The sequence below is a fragment of the Nomascus leucogenys genome, chromosome 2 (genome assembly GCF_006542625.1).
Source record: "Nomascus leucogenys isolate Asia chromosome 2, Asia_NLE_v1, whole genome shotgun sequence".
Lineage (NCBI taxonomy): Eukaryota > Metazoa > Chordata > Mammalia > Primates > Hylobatidae > Nomascus > Nomascus leucogenys.
Genome location: NC_044382.1, coordinates 36,387,172 through 36,406,278, shown reverse-complemented (window position 1 = coordinate 36,406,278; position 19,107 = coordinate 36,387,172). Strand labels below are relative to the sequence as shown.

The 19,107-nt window shown below is 49.4% G+C and overlaps 1 protein-coding gene across 2 annotated transcripts; it reads right to left on the bottom strand.

Moving 5' to 3' along the window:
* Positions 1-4,242: 4,242 nt before the first annotated feature.
* SPRY4 (sprouty RTK signaling antagonist 4) lies at positions 4,243-18,886 on the bottom strand. Of its 2 annotated transcripts, none has more exons than XM_030827259.1 (2): positions 18,675-18,886; positions 4,243-8,989 (listed from the first exon to the last, which is right to left on the bottom strand). In XM_030827259.1, the coding sequence occupies exon 2, from the start codon at positions 8,940-8,942 to the stop codon at positions 8,043-8,045; it is 900 nt and encodes a 299-aa protein (XP_030683119.1). In that variant the 5' UTR covers positions 8,943-8,989; positions 18,675-18,886; the 3' UTR covers positions 4,243-8,042. The 2 variants fall into 2 exon arrangements, with proteins under 2 accessions (XP_030683119.1, XP_030683123.1); XM_030827263.1 differs by lacking the exon at positions 18,675-18,886 and adding an exon at positions 17,721-17,789.
* Positions 18,887-19,107: the final 221 nt, after the last annotated feature.

Below are 19,107 nucleotides of genomic sequence, written 5' to 3'. Positions count from 1 at the left end.
AGCTGGCCAAAAGCAATGTTGTGTGGTAATAGAAGATCCTTCCTGAGATCAGTTTGAGAACAGGGTTGTTGTGGTTCAGTGGTTAGACCTGGGCTCAAGTCCCATCTTGATTAGTCTATGTGTTATTTGTTGAAACAAACTACATATTCTATCAACTTCTACAGAAGCACAAGTGGGAAGGAAGCCTCTTTCTGGGGACACAGGAAAGCAACCCAGGGCAGGTGCAAATTGAATTGATCTGAAAGAGGGGGACTTAGCGAGCAGAGCACTGACTTCGGAGGCATATCCTCAGGGTTAAAATTCCAGGTCTACCACTTATCAGCTGTGTGGCCTTGGGCAAGTGACTTTCTCTGACCTTTGGTTTTCTTCTCTATACAATGGGGTTGATTATATCAACCTAATTTGACTGTTTTCAAGATTGTAAGTGATGGTTGGGTGGGGTGGCTCACCCTGTAATTCCACGCCACCCACTGTACTCCAGCCTGAGTGACAGAATGAGACTCCATCTCTCTCTCTCTCTCTATATATATACGTATATATGTATACATATGCATACATATATACATATATACACATATATGTATATATATGTGTATATATGTATATATATTTATATATATATATAAATGATAATGCATCTGTGCTCAGAAGTAATAATTACTGTAATTATTATTTTGCAAGGCCACTTGGCCACTGTTACCTGAGGGCTTAATATTATAGAAGCAATCAGTCTGTAAGTACTCTGTGATTCCAATTAGAACACCACCCAGGTGGGGTGCAGTGTCTCACAGCTGTAATCCTAATACTCTGGGAGGCCAAGGAGGGAGGATTGCTTGAGGCCAGGAGTTCAAGAACAGCGGTTCAAGACCAGCCTGAGCAACATAAGACCCCTGTCTCTCCAAAAAAAAAAAAAAAATTAGCTAGGTATGGTGGCACATGCCTGTAGTCCCTGCTACTCAGGGGCTGAGGTAAGCAGTTCCCCTGAGCCAAGGAAGTTGAGGCTGCAGTAAGCTAAGATCATGCCACTGCACTCCAGCCTGGATGACAGAGTGAGATCGTGTCTCAAAAAAAATTTAAAAAAAAATACACATACCAAAAAACAAACAAAAAAACACATTACCTAGAGCTCCATTGTCTTCTTCTGTAGATCATGGTGTTTTTTGTTTTTTTTTTGGTTCAGAGTCCCAAGTCACCCCCTCCACCATGCCCAGTGGGAGGGAAGCCAATCGAGAGAAATTTACCTGAGTCTCTTCAGTTACAGGAAAGAAAAGGGCAGGCCCAAGGGAGGAGAAGGTGGGAGAGGAAGAGGAAGGGTTCCAACCTTTGCAACAGTTAAATGTTAATATAGGTGTCAGCATAGGAAGTGTCTTCTAATGATAGAAGGAACAGAGGGAGTTTTTCAATCATCTCCTGCTTAACACATACAGATGTATTCATAATTATCCCTTGCCTCAGGCCTCGAGGCCCAGGTGGGCTCCAGAAGGCCTGTGTTCCTGCCAGACAAGAGTCCTTAAAGAACATCATGTAGACAATTGGAATGCCATTTATCGTGCAAAACACAATAAAACCCCAAGCTCTCTTCCTGTCTCACAGACCCATAAATTATGAAAATTATACCTGCCCTAGGCCATGGACATATTGTTTTATTAAAGTTCCGATGAATAAACTTAAGGCTCTTAAAAATGTCCTCTTGGCTTTCATCTGGCACACACCTCCAGCATGGAGCTGGCCGCCTGGGTTCGTTTGATTGGTTCACAAACCTACTTTGGAAAGTGGAGCTCACTTCAAGTTGCAGGTTCAGCAAGTGGGAAAGGCTGTCTGGAGAGCTGTAGGAGGGAGCCGGGGACTCCTGGCCAGATGACGAGGCTGCCTGGCGGGTTCTCTTGTCACCAGCGGCTGCCCCTCTCTCCAGATCATTCCTTTTTGTTGCGATGAGCGTCAGGCTTGGTGCCTTCATAGGAGCTGTTTGGTTATGGGTGTGGAGAAGGCTGAATTCTGCTTCTTTCTCCTTAATTTTAAATTTGATCACTGGGGAGCCTTTGATCTACTCCATTTTGGGCTTCTTCCTTCTTCCCCAAATGCTAAATCCTTCAGTTGATGTTTTTACCCTTTACCTCTCCATCACACACTGGGTGCTGGACAACTTCTCTTAGCCTCAGTGTCTGCATCTCTAAGAGGGAAAGAATAGCATCTGCCATGGATGTTCAGTACCTGGAGAAAAGAAGCCATTCAATAAATGATGGCCATTATTACTACTCCAACGCCATTTGATAACTGGGAACCAAAGGCATGGGGCCAGAGGGATAAAGATAAGAGGGGCGCATGTGGAACTTTTTCTCTGGGTACTGCTTGGCTCCCGTTTCCCCAAGAGCATTTGGGTGCCTGAGACGTTCAGCACTCAAACCCTTGTATAGATTTTTGTCATTGTTTTTAATCACCAAGCACTAGAAATTGTTAAAGTAGAACCAGGGGTAGGCCTGCCCCATGTGCCCACCCATAAGGAAACCCAAGACTGAATCAAAGTGTGGTGTACACGAACTGGGACTGAGCCAATTAAAAAGACGATTATCTCTAAGTGCCAGTGACTTACCTTGTCAGTGAAATAGGACTTGGAGCATTACCTAACCTTGGTCCACACGGCAGGAATGGGACAGGCCACATGGTCTGGCTACAGAGAGGGAGGTCAGCGCCTATCTTCATTCTAAAAGTTCTAGAGCAGACAAGCCCACGTTGAAGAACATCCTTTGTGTCTTCTTGGGCAGTGTCTGGGGATCCTGGCACACATTTGGATGTCTCTTAAGAGGAACTCAAGGTTTGGATTTCACAAAGGAACCTGGGAGGCCATAATTGGTAACCCCTAGAAAAACCAAGAACCAGACCCACAGTTCCTGATCTGTCTCTACCACTCCCCCTTCTTCCCCCATTTATTGGTATATTATTGGTAACAGAAAAAAAAAAAACTCTATTGATTTCTAGACAACAAGAGGTACGTGCTCACATGTTCAAAATAAAGTCCAACTTTCATCCTGATTGGCCTATGAATAAAAGGTCATTAAAAAGTTCCCATAGTGGGCTGGGTGCGGTGGCTCACGCCTGTAATCCCAGCACTTTGAGAGGCCGAGGCAAGCGGATCACCTGAGGTCAGGAGTTCGAGACCAGCCTGGCCAACATGGTGAAACTCGTCTCTACTAAAAATATAAAAATTAGCCAGGCATGGTGGCGTGTGCCTGTAATCTCAGCTACTCGCGAGGCACAAGAATTGCTTGAACCTGGGAGGTGGAGGTTGCAGTGAGCCAAGATTGCGCCACTGCACTCCAGCCTGGGCAACAGAGCAAAACTCTGTCTTGGAAAAAAAAAAGTTCCCATAGCTATGTAAATTGAGAAGTGGCTGGGTCTAAAGTTTGAGTGCACTGGTCGGGGGTAGGGGTACAAGGGAATCAGAAGGAAGGTGCAGGCCGGGCATGGTGGCTCACACCTGTAATCCCAGCACTTTGGGAGGCAGAGGCGGGCAGATCACTTGAACTCAGGAGTTTGACACCAGCCTGGCCAACACGGTGAAACTCTGTCTCTACTAAAAATACAGAAAATTAGCCGGGCATGGTGGTGCATGCCTATAATCCCAGCTACTTGGTAGGCCGAAACAGGAGAATCACTTGAACACAGGAGGTGGAGGTTGCAGTGAGCGAGAACGCTCCACTGCACTCCAGCCTGGGACGCTGTCTCAAACAAAACAAAACAAAAAACAGAAGGAAGGTACATTAGAAGGTCATGAAATGGATGAAGGACTAGCTTTGTGCGATATGCACCAATCCTGTGAAAATAAGGAAATGACCAAGGGCTTTTCTATTTGGTTCCTTGAAGCATGTATGTGTGTGTTCATGTGCGTGAAAACCTGCTTTGGGGGCAATCAGGACATAAAGGGAGAGGAATGGACAGGTCAGATGACCCTTTTCCCCCTCTGCCTCTTCCCAGTTTTGGAGCTTTGCTGTCCATCTGCAGCACACTCCAGTTTAGGGGACAGCTTGCCTAGGAAGGAGGCTCTAGCAGCTCCTTGCAGTATTCGGCTTCATAATGAAGAGCAGCTTTCCTCCGATGGTTCTACGGTCGTCCTAGAGCTGGGAGAAGGGATTGCCCAGCCCAGGAAGCCCTATCTTCTCTTCCCCTTTCAGTGGCTGCTTATTCTCAAACTCGAGGCCTTGCTGGGTGAAGAGGTCAGGGAAGTGAACACACAAACACACCAGAAACGGCAGTCCCATGTATATTTAACAATATATATTTATATATATTTTCTAAATCAGTACATTCAGTTTTTAACTTGTTTTTTTTTCTTCACAAACAGAAGAACTCTTACAATAGTAGACTTTCTAAAATAAATACTATTAAAATAGAGCTTCAAAATAAATATTCTATACAAAGAAAACCTTCTGTGGCAACTTTGTGGTGGGGTGGAAATGGGCTACAGTGAGGGGGAAATGAAGTCAGGATGTGGCAGGATGGGAGCCTCGAGCTTTTCTGTTTGTAACATGAAACGAAGCTGTGGGACAGTGAGAAGAGAAAGCAAGGCAAGACACTGCACGCAGTTACCCACAGCAGAAAATGGCAACGCAAGATTCATCATCGACTGTCACAGTAAGCAGAGGGGGCACAAAAATGCTTGTCAAAGGCATGAACCAGAAGGCTGGTGAGGCTCGCAGGATGCCCTAGTGAATTGTACAGTGTAGAGCTGTGCTGCCCACGCCCGCCAGACACTTCCTGGGACAGCGCGGAAGGAGAACAGGATGCTTCAAGGTGACAGTCATCCGGGTTCTGGTGCAGACCAACTTTCCACGTGTGCCATCTTGGACAAGTCATTATCTAGCTGGGCCTCACTCGACGTATGATGGCGGCTGACAGACTCCACAAGGCTGAAAGAACCAGCCATGTCTTCCGTCTCAGCTCTGAGGGGGTGCGTACCAAAGGACCAAAGGAAGGGATTGGTCTTCACCCCCTTCCTGCTCAGGAAAGCCTTAGCTGTGCCCATCTTTTCTCTGCGAGGGCTTTGCTACCCAAGACCCAGTTCCCAGGGTGCTCGCGGAAGCGCTGTCCTTCATTAACACAGGCAGCCAGAGGCCCCTAGAAGCGTCCTGGATCCCAGGTGCCCCTCGAGTTAAGGCAGAACCCCCACGTACCCCAGGTTTACCAGGGGCGAGAACTAACCAGCACTTTTCAAAAAAGGTCAAGCCGAGGCATCGTCCAGCCAAACAGGCCATTGGTGACAGGAAACACACTCAGCCAGAAGCAGCTACACGTGTGTCGTGTCTCTGAGTGCTGGGTCCCTCAGTGGCTCTTGACTGGCCCCAGAGCGGGGGGAGGGTCCACAGGCAAGCCAGTTTATTCTTTTGTGTTTGTTGTTGTTGTTTTTAATTTTTGCCAAGAAGCTGAGAAAAACAATGCTGAGGGATTGCTACACAACCAAGCTGGGAGAACCAAGGATGGTTCCTTCGCTCCTTCCCGTGACCACTGAGCACACGGGGCACTGAGGTGGACTCTTAGAGAGCGCTCTGCAGACAGCCATCAAGCAGGTTGAAAGCAAACCAAGAACCAGCTAGAACAGGGGCAGGGTAAGAAAGGAAAAAGCAAACCAAAACCCAGAAAAATCCGTGTTTACAAGTATGTACACAAAAAGTCAGGGTTCAGGAGGCCGTTTGCCAGGAAATAGGGTCTCTGTCAGTAGACGGTCAGTGTGGGGTAGGGGTGTGTGTGTGTGTGTGTGTGTGTGTACACAGCTTATGTAAATTGACTCTCCACAGAACGGGTGTGTAGACCACCAAGATCACCAAAGTGCAACTTGCCACCGGGTCAAGTTTCCCATGGAGACAATTTGAGGGAGGGGCCCTGGGAAAAGTTCTGAGGCCTCCCAGAAAGCGTGCAGATATGCACTATCAATTTTGGGGCCCCCTCATCTGAGGAAAACCATCTCCAGTCCCTTCAGTACACTTCTGATACATTCAATTCATTTAAGTGGTTGGCTGAATGTGTTTTTTTTTCTACCACTCCCTCTGAAATGTTCAAGAACATCCATACATCCGTCACAACTGTGGCAAGGGTAGCTACACGAATCAGCCTTGGGAAATGCAGATGCAATATTTCACATTCGCCTTTTACAAGCTAGCAAATGTTACATAAATAAAGCCGAAAATAATATGACCCTCCCTTCCTCCAATCAATAAATACCTATGGTTACAATTAACTTACTCTAAATCATAAGATGTTACTACTAGTCTTCAAGAAGGAAAAAAGAAGTCCTTGAGAAGCATTAGGTGCCTGCCTATCATAGCTACCTACCTTGCTGCCTCCTTCCCGGAGGCACCTCTGTTCCTATACAGAACAAACTGGAAATGCTACGGACACTCTGCCTCATGCACTTCCAGTTTCACCTGGGGTAGCTCTTCTGACTCAGGCCATGCCCTCTCATCAGAGGGGAAAACAAAATACCACACAAAGCAAAAACCCCACACAACAGCTGGGGAGGAAGGACCAGATACACTACAGCTTTTGCATGCAACAAGTACCTACCCACTGGACGTGCTGCACCTTCTGAGTCCTTTAGCACCTTGAGAGAAAGAGTTGCTACGTCTTTGAGGGCTGTCGGGAGAGGGTGATGTGGCTGTGCACAAAAGCAGGGCTCAAACCCAGTGGCCCCTGGAAAAACCTTTCCCCTACCCTCTCCCCAGCTCTTCCAAGCTCTTCCGACTCCCCTGCTGGGGCTTCCTAACACTAAAATAGACTCTTTTTTCATTATCTATTTACATTAAAGATACAGACACATCACTATACACAAAAGGCTATGACAGTGAGCAGCAGAATCAGAAGAGAAGAAACCCAAACCCAGCCTGGCTCAGCGGTCATTCTGCCAATGGGAGGTACTGCCCCTCTTCTTTGCTGTTAAAATCCTCTCGTCGATGGGGAGGGAAATTGTGTTCCTTGAGGTTGCTCGCCCCCAGATTTTGAAATCAGCCCTTCCTGGGGGTGGCCAAAAGGAAACAAGTTGTTGTATTATTATTTTTTAAAACACCGTTAGCATCCGGTTTAATTATTCTATAAAAACATAATGACTGGATCCAAAGACCACAGCCTCGGACTCATTGGCAAAATGATATTTGGTCTCGCATTTGCCGCCCTGGCTTCCTCTACCCATATAAAGTTTCTGGAAGGGATGTGAGTAGAGAGAACCCAGGACACGTAGTGGGCAGACGAGTCTGTGACTCAGTAAGAACCGAAGGACGGTGTGGTGAGCAGAACACCCCCGAGAGTTAGTTGATGCTGTTGGAAGGGAGAAGTGCACTGAGCAGTGGCTCCTAAATCCATCCTGTGGCTCCAGGGAGGCAGAAGGAGGAACAAGGCTTGGACTCACTGGCCGTCCTCTGTTCTCAGTGGCTCCCAAGTATATACAATAGGAACTGCTAGGGTGTTCTACACCTTCCCCAAGACATCAGGGACAAAGTGGGGTGGAGTGAGATGGGGGAGGAGAAGAAGGTATAGAAGACTCCAAGGGTCTTCCTTAAAGGTACCCTGGTACTCAGTTAACAATTCCTCCCAGGCAGCTAGCTCCTGTGAGAGCCAAAGACAATGGAAAAGAGGAAGAGGGGGGGAGGGGGAGAGGGAGAGAGAGAGAGAGAGAGAGAGAGAGAGAGAGAGAGAGAGAGGAAGGAGGGGCTGGGAAGGCATTCAAGCAGCTGCAGTTTCCGGATATGTGTCCACATCTGTGTTCTGTCTTCTGAAAAAGAAAAATTTCCCCCCAAACCACACCCTGCCCCTGCATTGTCTGTTTGACACAAAGTTTCAGGACCCTGAAAAAAAGCCCCAAAGTGCTTCTTCATCATCTTGGGGAATACAGGGTATGTGGTGATGGTCTCTGTATTTTCTGAAGCTGGGGGTAGGGAGTGGGCAGACTAGCAAGGTCAGCCTCAGGAGGCGAAAATCTCTGACCTTGCTGCAGTCTTCTTAGATGTCAGAAGAGAACCAGGTTTCTAGGCAGAGCACTGGGGCTTCGACACAAACTGTCAGAAAGGCTTGTCGGGCCTGCTGGTCTTGGCATCCCCGCTGGCTGCTTTGCAGATGACGCTGTTCGTGTGCTTGCAGCGGCAACCAGGGCGGCGCAGACGGTCGTAGCCACGCTGGGCCAGCTTCACGCAGCCGGTGGCAGGCAGGTAGCAGAGCAGGCAGGGCAGCACCACGGAGAGAGCACCCATGAAGGACCAGCGGGCACAGCAGTTGGAGCGGGAGCAGGAGCAGGGGTGGTCAGCGCAGGAGCCCTCATCATCCTCATTCGTGCAGTGATAGAAGATGCCCTGCACCAGACACATGCATGTGCCATAGTTGACCAGGGTCTGGGCTGAGCACAGGCACTCCTGGTTGCAGACCCAGCAGGAAGGCAACGTCCGGGGGGACGCACACTCCTTGCATTTACACTTCCCACAGGCCTCGCACAGCAAGAAGTGCTTGTCCAGCTCGGGTGGGACCGCCGGGCCCTTGAGGTCCAGCGGCTTGCAGTGGACCACCTTGGGCTGGATGCGCACAGCCCTTGGTGAGGCCTGGTCGGCCACGGGTGGTGGTGCCATGTGGTCTAAGAGCCGCTGGTCAGAGGATGTGCTGCTGCTGCTGCTCACAGAACTGGGGCGCCCGCTGAAGGAGATCCAATGGTGGGTGACATCCTGGTCACAGCGGGCGGGCGTCGGGGCCAGCTCTGGGGCCCCGCCCCGGGTCCGCTTTGGGCCGGTGGTGGGGGCCAGGCCAGGGTTGTCTATGTAGTCGTTCTCCACGTGGCTGGTCTTCATCTGGTCAATGGGTAGGATGGTGAGTGGGTGCTGGAGCCGGCTGTGGGACATCCGGCTGTCAAGAAGGGGCTGGACCATGACTGAGCTGGGAGTCAAGGGGGCGCTCTGTGGGATCGGGGGCTCCATGGGGCTGGAGGTCCTGGACTGTACGGAGAAACAGGCTTCTAGGGGCCCTGGGGGTGGGGTGGGGAAAAGGAAGAGAGAATGGATTCCAGGCATCAGTATGTGGCCTGCCAATACCTCACCCCCCATCAGGTCCTTGGGAGCCGCCCAATTGACATAGGAACTAAAATCCCTCTGTGGACTTTCCAGTGACTCCCCAAGCTTAAGATGATTAATAATGACAAGAAGTCAGTGGTGGAAATAAGCACTTAAGATGGAGGTACTCTCCTAAGCACCATATACATTAAGTCATTGACTTCATGAGAAGCCTAACACATAACTACTATTATCCCCCTTTTCTATTTACAGAAAAGACATGTTTAATGATTGTCCAAAGTCACACAAAACTATCCAAAACTATCAGTAGCAGGACTCAAACCTGGGCAGCCTGAGTTCATTCTCTTAGTCACTGTGAAACATGCTCCTTATTTAAGACACATAGCTCAGTGGATGTAAACACAGGCTCTGGAACGAGACTCAAATTTGATTATCACTTTGGTCTAGCAATATTGCTATGAATGAGTTCTTTCATCTCTAGGCCTTAGATTTTGGTTTTGTCATCTGTAAAATGGGCTCTTGCAAGGATTAAATGAGAAAATACTATCTATTACCTAGCATGTTACCTGGCATGCAGCAACAATTTATCGTTGCCCCAGGGAATAAGTTAGGATCTCCTGAGCACTTACAAGCACTGCCTGCCAAGCACTGTGCCAGGCACTGGGGACAATGTGGTGAACTCAACAGACAGCTCTAGGTGCTCCCATGGAGTTTATCAGCTGGATAAACAAGCCCTTCATTTCAGATATTCACAAGAGAAGGGCTGTATCTGATGCCTGCACATCCAAGATATTAACTTATTACTACCACTTAAGAGCAGCAACCTGCAGTGGCTAATAATCTCCGGGTATGTGAGCTTCTGACAACTTGGATGGGAAATCCTCTCGAGGGGCACTCATATCACCCATTTCCAAGTGCTGAGCTGAACATTCAGCCTAAATGCTATTTACTAGAATAGCTAAGCCAACCCTGGATCAGTTTCTAATTTCACCGAGAGAGTGCAATTTTAAGTTGGAATCCAGCCAGAGATTCAACTGCAGTGCCTGACACGGAACCCCAGGAAGTCACTTAAATCAAAGAGCGGAAACGGCTTGGTTCAAATTTAGAAAGTGCACATTGTTTTCTATTAGAAGTGCCATTTCCTTGCCTGCTGACCTTTACATTTGGAATTCTGCTGGAGATCAATTTAAAGAAATAGCAGCAGAAGGCCAAGACCTCTGCTCAAGGGGATACAATTTGGAATCCAAGGGAAAGACTACACTCTGGGAAGATTCCACTCCAATCTTAAGAACCCCAGGGAATGGGCAGGGAGGGTAGAAGAGAAAGATAAGTCTTTAAAACAAAACCAAAAAAAGGCCATTGGATTAATGTATTATGGGGTGGGGTTTTAGTAAATGCTTTTGCATTTACTAAATTTGCATCAAGATGCTAATGATGTTCTAATTAGGAGAGCTGATCCTGCCCCTCTGCTGTTAGGTTTATCTAGAACCTGTCTAAAATAAAAAGCTAGCTCTAGATAAAAGTTTATGAAGGGGTTAAAAAGGGGGCTATCCACGGGGCTCCAGTCTGTGTATCACTTACACTGCTAAATCCAAAACGCATCCAGTCTTTTCTGCAAGGTTCAATGCTCAGTCAACTGATATTTCCCATTCACGCAGGGCATCAACTATTGGCTTTGCTCCCATGGTCCTGCCTACTTAAAAGGATGCTGGTATTTCTTTACACGCTGTTTTTCCTGTCTTGGAGAAAGCCTACCTAGTGGCAGTGCCTGCCCCCATGTTCTCTTCGGATGAAACCAGAGCATCACCTTTGAATTGGCGATTTCCTTGTGGCAGAGTTTACCTTAAGTGTCTGGCAGGTCTGCCACCAAAGAGTAGCCACTTGCCAAAGCAGCCTCCCGTGGAGATCCTGTGGTCAGGGCTAGAGAGAGGGAATGCAAGTAAGCATCTATGGAGAGGAGTTTTTCCAAGGATCAGGCTGATGACAACGTAGGAATTCCAGGAAATGCTACCTCAGCCTGCCCACTTATTCTCAATAGGTGTTCCAAAGCCTTGCTTCTAGAATAAATGAGTTTGGGGCAAGAGGCCAGGGTTAGGAGCCCAAGGTCCAGCACTGAGGACGCTGCCTGAAGGAAGGGTGTGATTTGGCCTAATAAAAGATGCCATGGATAAGATTCTCCAGCACCAGCCAGAACCCTCACCCCCAGACAATGATAACATGATTCCCTTGTTCCAGAAACCCATGTCAGGAATATTCAAGGGTCCTGCCAACACAATGTAGGCAGCGGTTTGAAGCTTCTATTGCCCCATATGGTTGGGTTTTGTCTCTCAGGACCAGGATTGGGTCTGGTCATGCTGTGGGAGAAAGTAAAATACTCCCTTTCCTTAAGCAGATTCACTTTTTTTTTAAATTTGTGAGGTTCTTTAAAAACAGCCCATGTCCTACAGATAAAGCAAAAGAAATGGGCAGTGCTTAGAAATTTTAATAGGCCTTGGAATCAGAAGGCAGATTCCCCAGTTCATGGAAAAGTCCCACCAGGAAGCCAGGATGGGAGCAGCCGCTGCACGCAATGGGGATGTTGGCATTCACAGGCTCCCATAACCCTCCAGAGGCAGCTGTCAACATCTGGGCCTGCAGTTGAGGCCAGACATGGGGATGGGAGCTTGGCCCACGATGACTTGGCTCTCTGGGGACGATGCAGCATCCGATGGCTCCACTGGGCATATTCTAAAATGTGTCTTCCCTATTATAACCCTGATGTAGTAGGATTCCTTTCAACCACCAGCTCAGCAAAAACCAAATCAGAGTTCCACTGCTGGCCTCACCCTCCACCAGCAGGGACCCTCCGACAGCCTCTGCTGAATTTATTTGGCTGACAAAGAAAAACAATTTTCTGAGCTGCCTATTTAATAACCCCTCAGCACAGCTAAATGATATCTCAAAAAAAAAAAAAAAAAAAAGAGAAAAAGGAAAAGAAAGAAGGCCTGGCGCAGTGGCTCATGCCTGTAATCTCAGCCTTTTGGGAGGCCAAAGTAGGCAGATCACTCGAGGTCAGGAGTTCGAGACCAGCCTGACCAACAGGGTGAAACCCCATCTCTGCTAAAAATACAAAAATTAGCCAGGCATGGTGGCGGGCACCTGTAATCCCAGCTACTTGGGAGGCTGAGGCAGGAGAGTCACTTGAATCCAGGAGGCGGAGGTTGCTGTGAGCCAATATCGTACCACTGCACTCTAGCCTGGGTGACAAAGCAAGACTGCGTCTCGAGGAAAAAAAAAAAGAAAGAAAGAAAAAACAACTCTCAGTTGATTTGGTAGATCAATCTCTACTCACTGAGAAACACCCACCCTCCACTCTGAGCAATGCTGACAATCTTAAGTGCAATTTAATATGTGCGCCCTGCTTCCCTTGCAAGGTAGTAAGAGATTTATAATATAAATAGGAGACAGGAGGCTTTGCCTCATTTAGGCAGTTTGGAAGAGACTGATGGCCAATTTGGAAGACACTGGACAGAGAAACAAACCCAGCACTCCACTTAGCCAAAGAAGCACCTCTATCAAGCTTAGGTGGTACTCTTACGAACTGGCAAGAGGGAAGGGACTTTTACCTCCACTCAACCTTCTAATAATAATAAATAATAATTATGGAAGCGGCTAATATTTGCGAAACATTTCTTGGTGCCAGGCTCCATGCTAAGCCCTCAGTGATTTATTTTCTCATTTAATCCTCACCGTACTTCGAGAGAGAACCCATTTTACAGAGGAAATGGAAGCACAAAGGGTCATAGAGCTAGCAAGTGACCAGAGCAGGATTTGAACAAGACAGCAGATGCTTCACAGAGGCTGAAATATTAACCTCTCAGCCCTGACTTACAATGACTTGCAAAAGCCCTCCATAACCTCTGGGAATTTATATGGAAAGGCATGAAAGTGCCATCACTTTCACAACCACGGGACTCCTCCAGCCCTCACGGAACATCATCAGAACATCCTGGGGCTCTGCAATGCAGCCAACAGGGAAGGAAAGCCAGACGGGGTTTCAGACATCAGCCTGAACCCCAGGGAGGGGAATCTTCAATGTGGCGAGTGAAGGCTGTGGGGGTTTGTAATCTCTCTCATTCAAAGAAGGCTCAGAGTTCAAGTTCTTTTCACTCCCAGTTCAGTGTTATGTGCCATCCCGTCTTAAAAGTGGTTTCATTTTTAGTTTTCTTATAGTTGAATGGATTTCACTTGTAGGAGTTTATTACAAAGCAGTTCCCAAAAGGAAACCCTGGGGTGGAAAGGAATCTCTACTCCTCCCCACCTATCTACTCCTGCCCACCTATCAAGTTGAACTTAAGGGTTCCTAGGGTACCTTCATTGATGGGGCTCCCTGGCCCAGGTCTGTGAGGAAGGGAGGGAGCCAGGGCACAGAGAGTCCTAGAATACTGAATCAGCAGGATATCAAAATCCCCAGAACACTGTATTTGCTGCTTGGCGGGTCTGGGAGCCCAGAGCCAGCCAGTCTGACACTCACTGCATTTGTACCTGTGGGGAGGGGGCTGAGCATCAGGCTGCAGACCGCTCAATACAGGCTGGCTGAAAAGAATCAAGAGGCATGTTAAATGTCCACACAATTGAGCAGGATGCCTAATCCCACCCACCCACACCCTCCCCTTGACTTACCCTAGGGAGGTGAGTTGGGAAATATTGGGAAAACCTGACAGTTGTACTTTGAAAGCTACAGGTCAGCTAATGACAAACTGGCAAGAGGCTGTGAATGAATGGGTAGTTTGAGCACTGCCCCATTCAGTCTCAGCGGGTTCTTTCAGTGAAGGTTGTTTAACCCTTTGAACAACTCAGAATAAAGGTCTCTAGGCTGCCAGAGAGCCTGCCCACCGGTATTGCTTGGTTCTTTGTGACACTATCCCAGTTTAGCTAATTAAGCTACAACCAAATAATGACTTATTGCTTTAAAAGGACTTTAAAAAGAGGGGGAGGGATGCTGAGGGAAGCAGAGGACTTGCCCCTCCCTATACCCTACAAAGAAAGACAATCTCTGCTGAGAATGGCCCCAGTGGGAGAATAAAGCATTTGGGGCAGCTAGATTTGTCTGCGAATCCTTCTTCCTTCCCCCACTTCCTACCCCCAGCACCAGCACTAAGAAGCTCACCTCTGGCCACAACCTGTCAGAGATCACAAAAAACGGTTGCTTTCATCACTTCATCCCACCACCAGTTACCGGTTCCCAACCCTCTTCTCCCTCTTCTCTTCTCTTTCACAACCAATCAGCTGAGCTCCAAAGCCCCAGCACACAGAAGGGTGGGAATCTTGCTGGACTTTGGGCTATTTAATCAGCTTCGAGTTTCTGCTTCACTGTATTACCGCCTTAATTGTCTGCTCAGATTCCCATAAAGAAGGATTAGAAGCCAAGAGTCAGTAAAGAAGGAGTCAGAAGGAGCCTGTTAACCACTGGCATGGTTTGGGAACTACTGGCCAAGTCCAGGTCTGGGTGGGACCAGAACCCTAGACTCCTAGGGCAGGGCTTCCTCCCACAGACACCAAGATCTTATTATTTGTCTCCTTACCCTCCACTAAGAAATGAACTTACAATAATAGATTTTAGCCTACTCCTGGGACAGGAGCAGGAAATGACTTCCCCTTCCCCCAACCAGAAAAAAGACTACTGACAAGGGAAACCAGTCTTCTGCAAGTGGCCACCTGCCCCGAAGGGCCCCTTCCCTTCTCCGCCAGATCCAGCACATCTGTGCTCCCTCCCCTGTGCCCTTGCTTCCTTCACTGACTGGGGCCTGTCCTTGGAAAGAACAATCGTGATCACAGCTGAACTGTGGAGCCTCTTAAGCCCAGCCACATGTCCCGGATACATTCCCCAGCCTTGTCAGCTGTCCGGATCTGTAGGGTGGCCCCAGACCCCTGAGAGCCAAGAATACCCTCCCTCTTACATCATGCAACACCCCACACCTCCTGTGCAGGAAGGGGGCACCCTTAAAACTAGGCCCTCCTCCTAGGAGCCCAATAATAACAATGAGCATGGCCCTAGTCCTGGCCGCTCACTAGCAGCTCTGCTGGCCTCTTGGGAGGAGTTTATTTTCTCTACTGTGCAGATGGGGAAATTAAGGCCATACTTAGCAGGTTTGCCTAGTCACACATCTGCTCTGTTCTGGCCCCTGGCTTGGTCTGGAAGGGGCAATTACAGCTTTCTGAAAGTTGTTCATTCACCTTCCCCTGGCTCTTTTGAAAGAGCAAAAATATATTCTAATGAGTCACTGCTTTCTCCTCTCAGGGAGATAAGGTCAGCCATGAGATAGAACCTTCTCCACTCTAGCCATTTCCCTTCCCTAAAAACTCTGTCATGTCTACATACAAAACCCCAAACTTTCAACTTTATCTCCAAATTCAGAGGCCTGGGCGAGAATCCTTAGCCAGGTTGTCATCACAAGGGAACTGCCACCTAAGTAGAGGCCAGATGACAAACACTCTGGATTTAGAACCAAATGGAACACTATGATTCCCAAGAAACACTGGACTTTTCTGAATAAAGAGGGAGGGCTCCTTCCTAGGCCTCCTTGGCACCAACACCCAGGCCCTCATTAACAGGATAGCCCAAGGACAGGAAAACACTGTGGGGGCCCAAATCTAGGAGCTGGAAGATGTCAAACCATGAGACATTCAGCCCTGGAAACTGGAATCCCCACATATGGTCCCAAAGTATTAAATCCCAGAGCAACACAGCTCAAGGGTCACTTCTGGAAGTATGAATGGGTTTTATTCCTCTCCTAACTTTTAAATCACTGACTTTCAAATTTGGCACTGAAAGGCTGCTTTCATTTATTATTCACGAAAGTCAGCCAAACCTTTGGTTTACCAAAGTTGGGGCTGGAGTCATGGGCGGGTGTGAACTGGGCAGGACAGATTTCCAAAGGGCCACATCTCTCCACCAATTCTGGGAGGATGCAGATAAAAATGACGTGTGAGGCCGGGCACAGTGGCTCACACCTGTAATCCCAGTACTTTGGGAAGCCGAGGCTGGCGGATCATGAGGTCAGGAGTTCGAGACCGGCCTAGCTAACATGGTGAAACCCTGTCTCTACTAAAAATACAAAAATTAGCTGGGTGTGGTGGCGCACACCTGTAATTCCAGCTACTCGGGAGGCTGAGGCAGGAGCATCATTTGAACCTGGGAGGCGGAGGTTGCAGTGAACCAAGATCGTGCAACTGCACTCCAGCCTGGATGACAGAGCAAGACTCCGTCTCAAAAAAAAAATAAATAAATAAAAAACAAAAAATAAATGAAAACGACATCCGTAAGCTCCAAATGTCCACCTGTCCACAGCCTCTGCCCTACTATATGTTCTGTCTCCTCCCACCAGCCCCAACTAAAGCTTTAGTGAGATGAGGCCATTTCAGAGGGTGATCTGGAAAAGGTCGTGGGGCTGGGCAGGAGGGCTAAGGGCAAGAGGGCATTTACACTCCACTGAAAGGGAGTGACTCCCGATAACCAACAGATGCCTTTAAAGTCTGCTCACTATAGCTGACCAATATTTGTCCATGGAGATTTCAGAAATCTGCTACTAAAATCCCCACCCTACACCCGTACTGGCCACACGGCTTGGTTGGTAAATGTGTGTGCTGTTCACCACATTAGGATTTGCTGGAGCCTGGCAGCACGTGAGAACCCTCCCCAAGGGATGGGAAAGAGGAAATGTGATTTCACACTGGACATCTCCACTAGTTCTTTCCCACCCTTCTGGGAGACAGAGAAGGAGAGAGAAAGAGAAATCTTTAACTGCAGCCCTGTCTCTCCTAGTTCTCCTGACACCCGCACTACAAAAAAAAAAAAAAAAAAAAAAAAAAAAGGCTGAAAATTTCAGAGATGTTTATGCTCCGTTTGTGTGAAGATCTGGAGAACTCCAAACATTGTGAAATCCACCAGTGCAATATTGGGTAGGGCCTCAGGCCAGACTGAGCTCATTAAGAGATTGATAAACCCACAGTTCCCAACTTCTCTGAGCCTTATACCTTCCAGCTTTGAATCCCGAGAGACTTGTCAGGGAGGTTAGTGCCTCGGTCAGCTACAGAGACAGACAAGTGCTTGCTCCCGCCCCTCTGCAAGTTCTTTGGCCTCCAGTGTGTCTGGCCTCTCCCAAAACTGGAGAGAATCACGCCACTGATTTGGAGGCAGGAAAGAGGGGGCTGCCATTAGGTTTGGGCACCCCACTGTACACTCTTCTTTCCAGCACTAACCGCGCTGGGGGGTACCGAAGCCTTGCTGCGCCAGAAGGCGGCCTCCTGCCCTCACAGAGGCCTTGGCAATATGGATGCCCCTCCAGCAGCTGGTGAAAGAGGCAGCCAGCAGCTCCCTGCTCTGCCTACCATCTAGCCCCTGCAGCCCATTTCGCCTCTCTTGCCCATCCTTCAGCCCTATAAGCCATGCAACCATTTTCTGTCTCCCCTGCCTCTCCTGCCCACAACCCCCTGCCCCCGATCAAGAAGAATTGAGAAACCGTCTTCTTGCACAAGAGCAGCTACTGTCTAAATGCTTTTTGATCGTCTGCATGGAGGGAGAACTGGGCACAGCCTTGGACCCAGTGATGGAGCCAAGCTCCAGCTGCCCTGGCTAGCCAAACCCGCCCTCACCCAGCTCACTGTCCCCGGGGTCTTGGCGATTCAGAATTTTGCAAAACATACCGTCTCTATCCTCTTCTCTGTGATGTCAAGCCTGGTACCATCAAGAAGGAAGGAGGGAAAGTAGGAGCCTTATCTCTCCTACGTTCGCAACCTCTTCCTCCAGCTCCCACACGCCTGGTGTTATGTAAACGCACCTTCAGCCCCCACCGCAGCCCTAGCGCGGCCTGGGGGCTCCGGGGCCTGGCACAGCTCGGTGCCCGAGGATAGGGAGGTACAAGGTGGCCGAGGAGCCTCAGGCCCTACAGAGGCCAGGCAAGAAAAAGGCAACTGCAAGGCAGTTGCACAGCATAAAATGCAGCAGCGGAGCAAAGGTCAGACGGCGAGGAACCGCCTCGCCAAGGAGAAGGAGTAGGAATGCCCAGTCCTGAGCCAGCCCCTCGCTGGCCATCGAGGGAGAGGCAGAAGGGGAGGGAATTCAGTCCGTTACGGCTCCGAAGAGAAAGGAAAAATCTACGTCGAGCATAGGCCGCTGCGGCGGGCTAGGAGATACACGGCAAAGCTGGCACCGTGGGCACCGAGCTGGGAGGTGGGCGAGCCGCCCAAAGCGAGGGCGCCCCCCGACCCAAACGGTGGCTCCTGACCAAGCCCAGAGACGCCCGTTCCAGCGTTCGAGGCGGATGGTGGCAGGAGAAGGAAAGAGGCCAGGCCAGAGGCAAACTCCCGGGACACGCACGGGGCTTCCCGAGTCTCAGAGGGCGGGGAAGCCGGGCTTGGCAATGCCCAGGGGTCGGAAACGGCGGTGCCAGGCTGTGAACACCCCCGGCGCCGTGCCGGCCGGGCCGAGGGCGTCAGGGAGCTGCGGCGCACCGCAGCGACTCAAGGAGGCGCAGGCTGAGGGAAGGAACACTGAGGCGCGCCTAGAAATAGCGCACCATTTGCCCCAGCCCAAGGGGTGAGTCGCGTCGCGGCTCAGAGCGGGGCAGTTTCAGATCTCCAAACCGGCCATGGACTTACTTTGAGGAGCTGCAGGGTCACAAGCATCGTCCCACGTCTGTGTAAATCCTGGAGCCGGAGCAGGTTAGCCGCCGCTGTACTCGCAGACGCCGGCCGGAGGAACCGGCAAGGCTCCCTGCGCTCCACAGCGCCAGCTCCGCGCTGTCAGCTCAGCTCTCTACCTCCGCGGCGATGTTGCAACCACTGCCTGGGAAAATGGCTTTTTTATGAATGGGAGGGAAGGGAGCGCCAACGCGCACGCGTGCCGTTCGCGATTCTATGAATGGGTGGGCACAACAGACCCTGAGCGCGCATGCGCTGCGCTCCTTTTTTTATGAATGGGGGGCGGGAAAAGATCTTAACCCGTGATTGCTGGGACTGGCTCAAGCTCCACCAGGAGCCGTCGTTCTTTTACAAAGAGGGGTGGAGGTTCCAGTGGAGGTTGTTGTTGCCT

Bases quoted from the DNA above. Each gene is read 5' to 3' on its own strand.
- SPRY4 (XM_030827259.1), bottom strand. From the start codon at position 8,942: ATGGAGCCCCCGATCCCACAGAGCGCCCCCTTGACTCCCAGCTCAGTC.